This window comes from Tauraco erythrolophus, chromosome 14 (genome assembly GCF_009769465.1).
Source record: "Tauraco erythrolophus isolate bTauEry1 chromosome 14, bTauEry1.pri, whole genome shotgun sequence".
In the NCBI taxonomy this organism is placed as follows: Eukaryota; Metazoa; Chordata; class Aves; order Musophagiformes; family Musophagidae; genus Tauraco; species Tauraco erythrolophus.
The window spans coordinates 4202294-4216630 of record NC_141478.1 but is presented as its reverse complement, the minus strand read 5'-3'; the positions used below and the strand labels follow the sequence as shown (position 1 = coordinate 4216630).

Genomic DNA, 14337 nt, shown 5'->3' with positions numbered 1-14337 from the left:
GTCTTCTGTGACAAAACTTGTCTGACTGTGGTGGAAAAGCCCAAACAGGAAAGCAGTTGTGAGCCCTTTTTGCCAAGCAGTCCTCACTGATTTAAGCCAGTACCCAAAGGATTTATTCTGCCTGGGACAGCTGGCTGCAATTCTGCTGGAGCTTATGCCTCAAACACTGTCACATCTCCGAGCCTTTTCTGGCTCAAAGTTGCAAAGTAGAAGAGCAAAAGGAACCCCAGCAACAACCCATAACTTCTTTTTTTCTTGTTGGCTGGAAGACAGGAACTGACCAATCTATTTCTAAACCTGGCATCTAGTCAGATCTTTCTTTCCACCTTGGGTCTCTCCAGCTTGCTTCCCAGCCTGTGGACACAAACTGCCGAGGCATTTCCTGTTCAAGGTGGTTTTTAAGCGTTAGAGCCAGCCAAGGCAGCCCGCGTGGGTTGCCTGTAGGTGGAGGGAAATTCTTCAGGCACTGCTCCCAGCACATGGAATAATGATTCCAGATTATGCTGGGCTCATTTCCAAAGTGCTGTACCCGGTTCTGAGTGGAAATACGACCTGATTGGACTCAGCTTTGTCAGTGCAATTGAAATAGAAAATCCTTCCATACTCAGACCTGGATTTACAATGCATTATGAGGCCTATCAGAATGATTGGATTTTGTTTTCTTGGTCATCATTTTTATCCTATTGGAACACTCCTGCTGCTATTCTCCGTCTTAGGTTAGCAAGACTTTGGGTATCTTTTCTTTGTGTCCAATGTTCCTTGAAAGAGAAAACCCTCGAAGAGTTCCTTAGAGAAGTTCTCTTGGCTCCTGACCATGAACCAAAGGGCTAAAAGCATTCAGAAGCTTTAAAATAGCCAGATTTTTATCTATCTTTATGTGATGCACACAGGGCTAAGTCCTGCTCTCAAATATACACAATCCTAATCTTCACCACCCAGTGGGGAAATAACTGTTTTAGTCAAGGTTATGTGGTCACAATGAAGGGCAGTCACTAGCTCTACGTAAGACTCTCAGTGCTGCAGCTATCTGCCAAAGCTCAAGACCCGGACAAGACAAACAAAAAGTCTGGCTTCCAGAAGGCAGAGTATTTGCAAAACCCAAGGAAACACTGGCTCTCATTGTTCCACCAGTGCTTTGCTATGTCAAACATCTTACGTGTAGGCGTAATCCTCTCCCAGCAAGCTGGCTGCAGCATTAGTGGAAATACTAGCAGTAGTGATACGTGCTTGCTACCAAGAAATTGCACAAATGCCAATGCTTTTGACATAAGGGCAGCTGAATTACATGATTTGTCCTCTTTTTTCCTCCTAAATCTGGAATGAAAGACAGTGATATTGGCAACTTTGGTAGCATCTCAAGACAGAAAAACAATGTTACTAGACACAAATGTCTAGTGATGTGTCTTAGGTTGAAATCCTAAGACACAATCGCTATGTAAATGTTTCAGCAGCATCCTATATCCCAGCACAGGATATTAACGTCTCCTTTTGGCTGTGGAGATGAAGGATTATTAAGCAAAAGACATGAAAATCAGAAACCAAGGGTTCTAGCCTGAGCTTTGCTACTAACTCCCTGCATAGCCATGAGCAAGTTGCAACACCTCAGCTTCCTCTTCCACAAAACAGAGAGCAACAAGCTTTGTAATCCTCTCAGAGTTCCTACCCCAGGCTTGATATATCTCTGGAAGCAATTCCGTCTTTCAGACTGCTTTTGTCTCCTAAAATCTTGCCGTGTCTCTGCTCTGAGAAGCTCACTTTGAAAGAACCAGAACGTGCACAAGTGACAACAGTACCTAACGCTTCCCAGGCTAATGGACAGCTGGACTGCAATAAGATGATCAGCATGTGGAAGGGCTGAAAGGTTGTTTGATATGGAAGGACGAAAATCATGTGTTAATGAGCTCATCAACAGCAAGAGCTTAGGTTTGACAATGCAGGGACCAATAAGCTGCAAAAGTTCACTGAACAAAGGATGAAGTTTGAGATTTTCTCTTATCCTTTTGTCTTTCCACACAGAAGAGAACTTAAGAGAGAAAGAAGAATTCCCCCATTTATGCATGGCCATGCAGCTCTGAGTGTGCAATGGATGTTTCAATGGGCTGGGTGTTCTTGAACCTTGAACAATTTGAACCTTGAACCCAATGTGCTGCGTGTTCTTGGCCTTGAACAATTTGCCCTCCCTGCTCTGCCACAGGCTTCCTGTGTGAATTCAGGGCAATGTAGAATGAGCATTTCTGTAACTCGGTCACTCTAGAAGTAAATGGGAAATAAAGCCCTTCATCTATTGCACAGTAATGACACAAAGAGAAACACCTCTAACTTTCGAGAGAAGAGGCAGAAGACCAGACTGACAGATGTAAATTGTAGCTGACTAGTTACATTTTACAAATGCCCTCCAATCTTTAATTAAAGCAATTAATAACTGGATAACAAATTTATTTACATACTCTGCCTCACATACAAATCTGACCCTTCACCCATGTCTAAAACTTTGTTTCCATCAGGGAAAAGAGGAGAGGAAGCCTTTTCCCCTCAAGAAAAACCCACAGAAGTAGAAATGAAAAGAGGATTAAACAAATTCTTTGGCCTGAGAAAATAGAGGCAAGTGGACTAGAGGCTGCAGCTAGCCCATCTCACAGTGCAGGATCAGGTCTTGGGTACAGCGTCCAGTGAAAACTTGCTGCTGCAGGAAATGGTGCAGGCAACCTCATGGTCAGGTTATCGAGGGATATCAGCTGCCCTGTCCTGCCTCTGCTCCAGTCTGTGTCAGGTGCCTTCCTACCCGCATCTGCCATTTCCTTCTCTAAATGCACTGTTCTCTTTCCCACCCCCTCCCAAAGTGGTGCGTGCTCCTGGCAGCTGTGTTCAACCCAGTGCCAAGTTCTGTCCAGGAACTCTTCTGTCTATATAGAAGTATTCTCTGGTCCTTTCGGGTTGCACAGGCCCTGTAAGTGTCACATACTATTACATCAAGCAAACATCATGAAACCAAGCCATGAAAACAGATAAGATTGCAACAAGAACGAATTCAACAGCCGCTTCCTGGCAACAACAAACCTATCATCTTACAGGTTATTGAGAGAAGGGTCACTTTAACAGAAAACAGAGCTGAGTTTTGAATCAAAACATTTTTTTCTTTTGTCTTTTTACCCAGAAAACTGTGAGCAGGTTTATCCTCAACCACTCTGATCCGCCGGGCACCTGCAGGGATCACAGCTGCTTCGATGTAACCTATGGCAACAAAAGGGCAGAGGGATGAGAGCATGCCACAGACAGCTGGAGGCATCAATCATTCAGTACCTCACCGTGAAAAATCAACTCCTGCTCAGGTTGGGGAACGAGTGGGGAACACTTCAAATGAGATCCCTGCGTCGGCAGCCAAGTTCCACTGCTGTGACACGCATGGTTATGACTAACATTTCAGTCTGAGAAGATGCAGAGAAATGCACACGTGCTGCTTAATTGCGACTTCAGCTCGTGCTTGGGCCTAATTAGATTTGCTCCCTTCAGATCCCCCTGACTATCCTGCGCTACTGACAGGGATGCACAAGGACCATTTCTGAGCTGATGAAAAGTGTCGCTGTCAGGAGCAACGCTGCACATCACAGAACAGGCATCTGTGATTTGAAATGAAGTTTCCAATAGATGCTCCTGTTTTCCCATCTGAAAAAAAACCCTGCCTGAGGCTGTGATGAGTATCAGAAAGGACTCGCTTCCACAAAACATTTTGATGATGCTAAAACTAAACAGCAGGAATTAGTGGGACAACCGGGGGAAAAAATTTCTTCTCACTTACACTTCAGCTTTATACAAAAATTCTGGAGGATATAATGGTAACAGTCTCCTTGCATTGGGCTGCTAAACAGAATTCCACAGCTCAGATTTAACACGACAGAGCTGAAAGTTTCTCAAAGACTGACCACCAGTTAGCTCTAAACACTGCCAGCAGATGCACATGCCAAATTAGACCATCTGAGCATCTGACATGGTAGGGAAGTTTTTACAGCAACCCATCCTATTTTCATAGAATTATCTTGGTTTTTATCTTTCTGAAACTCTCTTGGCCTTTTCATGCTTCCTTCAACAACCAGCAATATGACACAATGATACCACTTCTAACTAACAGAGTAACACTAAGAATAAGGAGGAGGTACAAGGAAATGCAGCCTGTTTTCCCTCACCACAGAGCCATGTGGAGTTAATGGACTTGTTCCATGGGGTGGAAGTGGTGCCTTTAAACTGCAAAGCTGAGGAACATTAGGGCCCATTTCAAAGGTCTGGTAGCCAGGCAGAGTTTTTCCATCGGCTTCATTGGACTGAATCAGGTCCCTGTAAATGACACTAATCTCATCACAACCATGACTTGATTCCTTGTAATTGGCCACCCAGCTTACTTTGCATTTATAACTTGGCACCTCTTTTGGGTTATTGCTCTCCCCTTTCTTTTAGATGTTAAGTAGCTTATCCTATGTGTTTCATCATCCCCTTTTTTGCTTTAAAGGGTTGTGTGAAACAGTTCTGTGTCAGCCCTACCTTTACAGAAATTGTGGGCAGCCTACAAAATGGGTTGGAGAAGTGCTGGCACAAGGAACAGTGACTCCTCTGGCATTCAGCAATGTTCCGGGAGCTATTTTAGGGACAAGTGCAGCTGAACCGCTGTGCTTCTGCTATGCAGATACTGGGGGGGGCTCAAAGGAGGATGCAGCCAGCCTCATGGATCTTGGGACTAAGTGACTGTCTCACCATTGTGATATGGAGTGAGACAGATGAGGATTTTGGGTCTCAGATTTGGATTCATTTCTACCTGTCTGAACCAGCAGAGTTCCCAGCCCATTTGTTGTGGTACGAACAAGGTTTGAGCCCTTGAGTTTCATGAGCTGATTTAGGCCAGACACTCTCCCTCTTTCCCTGATCTTTGTATCTGAATGACACTTTCCGTTTGACCCTTCAGCTCAGTTCTTTTTGCACTTGTTCCTCCTTACTTCTCCCTTACTCAGAATATCTCAGAATATGTCAGCAATCCCTTGCATGTACAACAGAAAGAGGGACAGCAGAGCTGCAAACCATGTCTGTACACAGAAGCCAGAGCAGTGGCTCTCCCATCTGCTATTACAGAGTGGGATTCACTGGGAAAAAATCATTCCTTCCAGGGTCACTTCTTTTAAGGCAATACTGAAATCTGTTATGAAACCAAAGCAAACAGCTGTTGGATTTTATTCTAGACACTGCCAGGAGTTGGTTTTTCATCAGCTGAGATACCAAATTACAGTCAAAACCGAGTGTTTCAGAAATCAAACACCCTCACCGCAGCCCATGCATCTGCATATAAACCCCATCGACAATTACCACCAGACACGAGCACACAGCAGAGGTGTGATTCATGACAGTCCATCACGGGGAAGTAGACCCTATGACACACCTGAACACTCCTGCTAGGAAGCCAGTTTGGAACATGCCCAAGTTTCAGGTAATTTAATGTACCTACTAGGGGACTATTTACTCACTTATTTTTTAAGTCACATGCCAGATACAAATGCCCAGAGCTAAATCACGCAGGGGTTGGACACAAAGTTACTCTGAATTTAGTGCAAAGCCAGTCACTAACTTCAGTGAACTTTGGATCTGTCCCCTGACCCAGCAGCAGCCAGGAGCATGTCACACTGCTTTAGAAGCGGGTGCACAGTGGAGCCACGCTCAAGGTTCAGCTAGTGCCATGAACACGCGTTCATTTCATCACTGTGCCATGAGAGAAACACCAAGTGCAAAAGTTGACTTTCATGTTACTTTTTACAATGGTAAATAGTGGAGTGTAAGCTATTAATAGTGTATTAGTTCTGGTGACTGTTTAGTTTGGTTTTACACCAGATTTTTCTCCTCATGCAATTTCTAATCCTGATCGATGGTTTTGAGGGGGCTGTATTCGCAGCGCCTGCGTAAGAAGAAACATACTGTGCTGACTCGCTGAGATCACGTGGCAGAAACCTGACTGCTGGCCTTCCCTCTTCTGTCAGTGAACTGCTTTGCAGTTGTATGTATCTGACCTGTCCTTTCAGAGATGAAGCAGAATCCTTGGGCATGTCCCACCAGGAGTGTTTTGAGACTCTCACTCATTATTTCCAGCAATATTGTGTGAGTTAGTAGTCAAATCTTAATGCAAACATACTATATAACATCCATGCAAATTTGCCACAGGTACAAACTCAGATCGCTACCACCACTCCAGTCTGGTCCTTAGAGCTAATGTGAGGCTTCTGGTCACAGAATATTCCTGATCTTTGAGATAACTGCACCAGAAAACACCTCCATTGTTTTCCAGGCACATTTTATTAAGCAAACTGTAACTGCAGATTGCCAGAAAGATTATCGAGTGTCAGCTAGTAAGACCAAAAAAAGTCTCAGAGTTGGCCCTGAGTCAAGGACTCTCAAAGATCTGTTAGGTCTTAGGATAATTGTCTGCAATGCACAGGTTTGCAAGGTTGGGCTTAAAGTTCTGCTTTAAATGAGGAACTGGTTAAAGACTGATGAGATTTGGCAACTATCAGGCAGTATTTCTAGTAATTTCACCCATAAATCAGCCTGTTAAGATGAAGCTTTGAAAGTAAAACAGAAGAACTTCATTATTCGATAATTTATAGTGCTGTATGCAGTATACTCCACCTTGGGAACAGTTACTTTGGCATGCACCAATCTTTCTGGATAATCTGCATTACATCAGTGTCTCAGGAATGTAAGACCGTGATTGAAGAAAATCCTAGATACAAATTATATGGTGTAACTCATATTAGGAGAGACACCAGAACAAAGAGGTGGCTTTGTCATCAAGGAGATTAATATGTGAACAGTGGCTACTGTATCTTCATTTAAATGCTGGAGAGATTTGCAAGAGGAAAGCAGCTCACACAGGAAAATCCATTGTTAGTCATTGTTATTATTTCCAGAAAGAACAGAAAGTTGAGTGTCAACTTCAGAATGTCACTGATCGACTACAGAACTGTTCTCCTGATTCACACTGCAGTGAAAAACGGACTCTGAGGTAAAGGGAAAAATTATCCCATGGCTGAAAGCACTGATCTCTGGGCATTATACCTTCATATCTTAACCCTGTACACACATGAAAATCAGGTGTGAGAAAGTCAACAGTGCTCATCCCACTATCAAACTTCCCAAAAGTGCTTTGAACAAAGATCTCAGGGTAGAAGCCCAGGAAATCAGACTGTCCTGCCTACCTGCTGGTCATGGCCAGCACAGGTGCCGTAATATTTTAGGGATAGGTACCAGCTGGGCATCTCGGTTTCCATGACTCTTGCCACCTTGCACCTTTTGCTGAGTGCTAGTTGTTGCAGTGGAGTGGAAATATGTCCAGTGGTTAACTATGCATCCATTTTCTGAATAGTTGTGATGATTCTCACTTGCTACTAGCTTGAGAGTGATTCCTCCATCATTACCTGTCCGCTTCCAGCCATGGGATAGCTCATTTGGAAGAAAATCATTTCACTGGAGAGCCATGGATAGATTTCAAAGCCTCCTACTATTGCTGTGAAGTTGGTTGCTGGGATTTCTCACTTACATGTTCTGCTTAAACCCTTATAAGACACCCCAAAGCTGTCCCTTGGGCTCTGTTTTCTCATCATTTAAGATGTACACTCCTATCGACAAAAAAAGTTTCTTGCGTTGGCTGAAGACGCTCCTAGCCAGCACTACAGCACTACTGTTCAAATACCCCTTCTTTCTTTTAAATATGTGCTGGACAAGTAGCATACACAATAAAAAGCCTGCTTTTTCATAACATTAAAAATTGCTGGCAAAGACGCACTCTTCATTTCCCAAAATGATAGTTACAACAACTGACATATCTCACCTTATTATGTTCTGTCAATAAAAAATATCCAAATATCTGTGGTCCTTCTTTTGGATCACAAACAAAAGACAGCAATGAAAATCTTGATATAGTTGAGAAAAATCGAGAGAGACAGATGCAGGTCTCATTCTCGGTGCAGGTCTCTGAGCATTACAGGCACAGCCTTGGAGTCTGGACAGAAGTCGTCAGTGATAAATCAGCTACCCAACAGGTATGAGCCAAAGAGTTGTCCTTCATTTCTAGGTCCCCTGTACAGTGGCAGGGAGACAGAGATGGACTTCAGAACAAGTCTGTATTTGTTTTTGAAAAATTATTTTGTAGAAATAGGTACAGGGCATGCTGCCAGTCAAAAGTAAACCTCAGTCTAAATAGTGCATTCAGTTGGCCTACTGAAGACAGCCAGCTGCACACAAGTGTAAGTGATGTTTAGCATCACAAATAAAGGCTTTTGACCTCCTCCCGGAAAGAGAAATGGGATCCATTTCCAGCTGGATCACCCTGGATTGCAGGTGGCAAGATCTGATACCGCTGGACCTCCTATGATGCACTTTGAATGTTCCACTATCATTCCGAACCAGGGTGGCAGCACCTCACCTGTGACATTAAGGTTGGAAATAAAGAAACAGGCCTGGTTCTTTTTACTCTGTTAATGAAAACTTGTTTTTCTTTCATGCAGATAGGTTCTCTAAAAGGAAAGGATCTGTACTTGATATCTTTGACAAACCAAGCTAAATAGTAAAAGGACTTGAAGTTTATCCATGGCTTTTCATACCAATCTCCCCATCTAATCCAACCAAAAGAAGACAAAGAACCAACACCAAAGGATATCACCAACACCCACTGACACTGCAAACAGCATTCAAGTATCTTACACGAGAAACACTTGGGAACAGCCTTTGCCTTTGCCATCACACATGTGGAAACCTTCTTACAATGACTATTGGTTACTAAGAAACAGAAAGGAGTTGGCATGGATTTAGTTCAGTTAATAGGGCTTGACAACATAATTTGTAATCACAGGACATATAAGGACCAATCCTGCAGTCAATGGAGTCTCACGTGCAGAGCAGCTGAGGATCTGGCCCAAAGGTTGCAGCTGCAATTCCCAAAACAGATACCACTCCAAAACAATCCATGTCTTGATGTTTGAAGTCTATTTTCTTCTGAAATAATAAACCAGCACACTCGACCCAGTGTGTTGACCTTGACTTGGATCGCAGCAAGTTCGTAGGGATTTGCACTGACCTGTGCAATCATCAATGTATCCAAACCCTACGTGCGTCGTACATATTGTGAATTCTTCTTTGCCCCAACTTTTATCAGATTTCTGTACATATTTGCTTAAATGTCAATTGAAAGAAAAAAGGTATTTTTTTTTTTCTTGAGTAACCTCATGTTGACTCGTGATACCTCCTCAGATCCAACTCTGGAGCTCTGCCTACTGCGTGAGATTCAGTAAGCTAACCTGAGGACCTGATTCCACAAAACAGCAGTGTATGAACAGAAACTGACAGGAGCAACTCACAATGCATAAAATGTTGGAAGAATCAGGGCTGGGAATCATAAGTGAAACCAAGAAGTCTGTTTTCAGTGCCTAACATAAAAGAAATTCAAAAGCAGGAAAACATGAACAGTGAACAATTAAAAGACTGTCAATATTCTTTATGGTTTAGAAGGCTAGGATGCTCATAATTCAAAAAAAAAAAAAAGTAATGATGACTTTCAACCTAGAAGAAGATTGTTTGGCATATCATGGATGTCACTTTTTAAAACTCTTCCCACATAAAATTTAACCCCCGTTAAAATTAATAAATCAAAACATCTAATAAATGTTTATGATATTATAATTGTAAAACCAATTCTCTTATAAATTACGTGAGGTGAGTTAAGGTGGAAACATCGCATTGACAAAGTAACATTTTGACAGGTTTGAACTTCTGAGATGATTGGCCAAGAAAAAGGATCAATAAATGCTTAAACACTGACTACGATTCAGTCAGCCATCTCTTCTTAGTAGGTTACAGGACACTGGGGGTGAAAGTCTCCTGTAGTGTCCTGGCAGCCAAACAACCAGTTAAGGCTGAAACTGTTCTGTTCCTACAGCCTCGTAAAGTTACCACCCTGAAGCAGTCTCTCTAGTTGGAAACGGGTGCAACCTCCTGGCAGTGACTCAGAAATTTCTTATTTATCTGCACAAGATGTTTTGTAGTCTCATTGGAAAAGATAAAAGAGAGTTACTCTTCAGAAACAAGTAAGAAGTCCATGAACAGCTATAAAATCTGCTACAGAAATGGAGAATACTTTCTTTCAATGGAAATGAGAAACTTTTCCCACCATTTGCATGAAATGCAAATGCCTTGACATAAGCAGGTAGAAAATAACAGAGACAAAAAAGTCAAAGGTAATAACGCAGGAAATCATTCAATAGGTTGGCCTAGAAATGTACCAGCACAAATGTGCTCCAGAAAGATGTGGTGGAGGTGAGAAATCCTACCTGCATGTCAGAGGAGGTGACAGATCACAGCTGGCTCCACAGATAAGGAGGAGGAGGGTGCAGAGGAAGAGGTCAATGAGCAAACTCAGAGCCTCAGACTTCAGTGCTGAGACCTTGATCCAAGAAAGCTGCTAAGCACTGGCACTGCTTTAGTAACTAGACAGAATTTAAGTGTGTGCTTAAAGGGAATCTTTATGGTGCTTTGCTGCACTCAGTCCTGGAGTAGCATGTGTTGAATGTATTTCTCCATACAGAAATGGCAATTCTGAGTTCACTGAATGTGGAATAACTTTTTATGAACAGTTCCTTCCTCTTGGAGCAGCTTGAAAGTCCTGAATTTGGCTTTCTCTCCCTTTGTTGATTAGGATGTGTGATAACAGGTTTCTCAGGAGTGCAATACAGAAACTCTGGAGTAAAGACTAATTTGAACACCAAGCTGTACACACATAATGTTTCACAAGAAAGGGAAAAGTCTTAACTGACCGGAAGCTCTTGTATCCTACACTGGATACTACTGCTGGCAGGGAATCAGTAAAAAAATTCAGAGGGGAATGCTCTTTCATTTAGCTGAGCTATCCTGATTATAACATGAATCATCTGCAACATGCAACATGCAACAGTCCAAGCTCTGAAAGAGCTCAAAGATGGTGCTGAAATCAGACTTCCCTCCCTCTGGAAAAGATACTGTGATTTTTGTGTCTTATTTAAAATGAACAGCACTGGTAGCATTGAAAATGAAACACAACTTCATTCTGCATTTCAGACAGAGGCAACAGCTGGTATCAGGGCAACTGAATAAGAAGCAGAGAGAATGTCACATTTGAATCGAGTTGAGTTTTGTTTTGTGTTTCGTACGTGTTTACTAGAGCAGATGAGTCCAATGCTATTCAAGAAGAAGAGCTATTACTACCAGTCTTTAATTCTCCTCAAGCAGTTCAGAGAACCTCCACTCCGCTACAATGCTGCTGAGGGTTACTCACCCATCCCCTTGGTGTGGTTGAAGTCGCCTTTCACCACTTTACAGGTTTTGCCATCACCACTGCAGATTCCACAGCGATCCTCTTTGGCAGCTGAGCCAATGATTCCATCGCAGCCAATTTTCTAATGACAACAACCAGAGGTCCCCATTATTTTGTTTGCAAGGTTAAAGTATCTCTAAACATTGAAGTCAAGACTAAGAGAGACATCTGACAGAAAACCTGAACGAGAAGAGAACACTGTGAATCAGGGGAGCACTCATTTGGAATGGTGTCGAGTTGGTTATTCAGCAACTCCCTTCTCTAACACTGAGAGTATCAACTTAATTCAGAAGATTGAACTGAAGTGAGTTTCACAAACACTAATTATTCCAGATATCACAATAGATTTCATACTAACCCACTCTAACTTCCTTCATATGCAACACATTAAAGCAATGTTTCATGTTTTTATAGCAATTTCCACCTAAGAAGCTCAAAGACATCCCAGAGAAACAGACCACTACTGTGATGCTTAGTTTAGAAAAGAGAAAAATGTGATTTCCTTAAATGAAAATTAACCAGAGTAACCAGAATCCTGGTCATAGCCCTTCACTACACAAAAATTCAGAGTGCTGTTGCAAGTTCCAGTGTGCTGCTCACTGAATGAGCTCTGCTTCGGATCAGAATCTTAACAGGGAGGATAACATTCAATTCTGGTTACACTTTTGGAATACCTGAAAAAAGACCTCATTAATCAGATGGCTAAAGATACCTGTAATGCAAAGGTACTTCAATGGAAGCAGGTCAGGTTCATATTTGGCCAATCTGTATCATAAGATTGCTTACACAATTACAAAATTTTCCAGATGACTGCACTGTATTAAGCTTAGACATTTGATTGTAAAAGAAAAAAAACCAATCTAATTATTTCACCTAAAGCTTCATTTAAAATTATATTTTCATAATTTTCTATACCTACCTACACTTTTTCCAATAAAAATCTGTAGCTTTGCTTCCACAGACAGGTATTACTAGAACAGTCACAGTGTTCTCCCTGTAGCTAAAGCGATTGTCGTAGTAATCTTCCTTACTCACAAATCGTTTCCAGGTTATGACGGTGACCATCACACATTTGTAGATCTTGAGGTTGATAAGACTTATTGTCATTAGTCTATGTAAATTGTTTTCTGTCCATGTAAGACTCTCAAAATAATCAGCAATTCATTCTTGAAACATGAATTTCTACTGAAATCAGAGTTGTCATTATGCAAGTTATTAGCAGAGATTCTACTGTTAAAAATAAGTTGAAGATTTATTCTCTGCAGATAAACAGTTTCTTGGCAAATGAGTTAGCAGGACTGTCACTAATAATACTTATTTGAATAAGGCTGTTGGGTCTCTCCCTTCCCTGCCTTCTTATAATAAAGCCAGAGGAAAGTTGGAGAGATATCTTAGGGAACAATCAAAACAACAAACATTTTGAAAAATAGGCTAAGCAGGGAAATACTAAGAGAAATCGGGCTGTTTATCTGAGACTGTCTGCGTGTAAGCAATGTAATTTGGACCTGAACTCAAACGTTCCCCTTGCTTCAGAAGACACTGGCCGCTGTCTAAGTCCAGATGTATTACAGGGATGAAAGACTGCCAGCGTTCAGACGTGTGCTGATGCAGGGTTTGTCTGGGTAAATTGTTAGAGACAGACACATGCTGAGAAAGGAAAGGATGATCATCCTAAAGACATACACGGGAAATGCTGCTCGTTAACTAGAAGAGCATGTAAGTTGGTGGACAAGAACTATAGAAAAAAAAATGTATAAATGGGAGTAAAAGGAAGGTAGGAAGAAGAGCACGGAGTTTCTGGCAGTTACAATTCTCAAGTCTAAACTTCACACCCATGTCCAACAAATAATTTTGGGGTATTGAGTGTGATTCTGCCCCCCAAACAGAAGGATGTCCCAGCAGTTCTCCTTCCAGGAAAATAAATACGATTTATTAATGGGGTTGCTGAAAGGCAGCTGGAAATATATGCCTGCCTGCCACCCTGCTGAGACTCTGGGAAGGCTGCATTTAATTTCAGATTCTCGTGCTATCTTTTATTGTACGGCATTGTTATTAGCGCTATGTGAGCACACAAATGAATAAAGGGAACATAATGAGTGTTGAACCACACTTATTCCCAGCACTACGTGAGGAGTCTGTAGGACTATAACGGAGGCAGGCAAAGAATGGGGAGTTAGTAATCACATGCTTTGCATTTACGCTGCAGTTTCCCAGATTATGTGAACCAGTGCAAGCTTGAAAAGCCTCTGAAAGAGTTAGTCCTCCCTCTTCTGACACTGGGCTTCAAGACGAGCCATTTCATCCCACATTTACCAGGTCACCAATGCACTGTGACTTGAGAGACCCTCTCTGAAGACATGGAAAGGGCACCCACTGAATCCACAAATATACCTCCCAAAACCTTTGCTGTTTTTCATCTTTCATCTTCACCCTAATTCCCTGCGAATGGAGAAAATGGGAATGGCCCCTGCAGCCTTCCCTTCAACAGCACCACCCCACCCATCCACAGGGCAGACTTTGTCTTCAAGCCAGGGCTTGAGGATTAAAGCCCCCATCAGATTCGGGCCAGGAAATGGCTTTTTACAAAGGGAAATCTTTAAAGAGAACAAACCAGTTTTCTATCTTGGCTTCAAGATGAAAATTGGTGTGTTATTGCTCTTTTGCGGGGGAAAAATACCTCAGAAGCACTTTACTCTTGCCTACATTAGAGCCCATTTCCTCCTCCTCCAGCCTTCCAATCATTTCCAAAGTAAAAGTATATTTAATAACAGTATATAATGAAACAGCTTTTGGTAAAATTTGACAATAGATTCCAAAAGCTGTAAAGGCATTTAGTAATACATTACAGCGATCATCTGGGTCACTTGCATCCTTTGAAAACTCTCCACTCTGAAAATACTGCAACTCTTAAAACGAGTGGCAAAGGAGAAGAGACAGGACTGGAAGGGTGAGGAAGTAAAACACAG

General features: G+C 42.1%; 1 protein-coding gene across 3 annotated transcripts in view; it reads right to left on the bottom strand.

Moving 5' to 3' along the window:
* ADAMTS17 (ADAM metallopeptidase with thrombospondin type 1 motif 17) overlaps positions 1-14337 on the bottom strand; it is a 189827-nt gene that overhangs the window by 47086 nt on the left and 128404 nt on the right. For 2 of the 3 annotated variants that reach the window (XM_086620322.1, XM_086620323.1), the window contains 3 exons: positions 11333-11453; positions 8731-8805; positions 3151-3231 (listed from right to left, as the gene is read on the bottom strand). In XM_086620322.1, the coding sequence (XP_086476448.1) occupies positions 3151-3231; positions 8731-8805; positions 11333-11453 (277 nt within the window). The remainder of the gene's footprint in view (positions 1-3150; positions 3232-8730; positions 8806-11332; positions 11454-14337) is intronic. The other variant, XM_086620324.1, reaches the window with a different exon arrangement.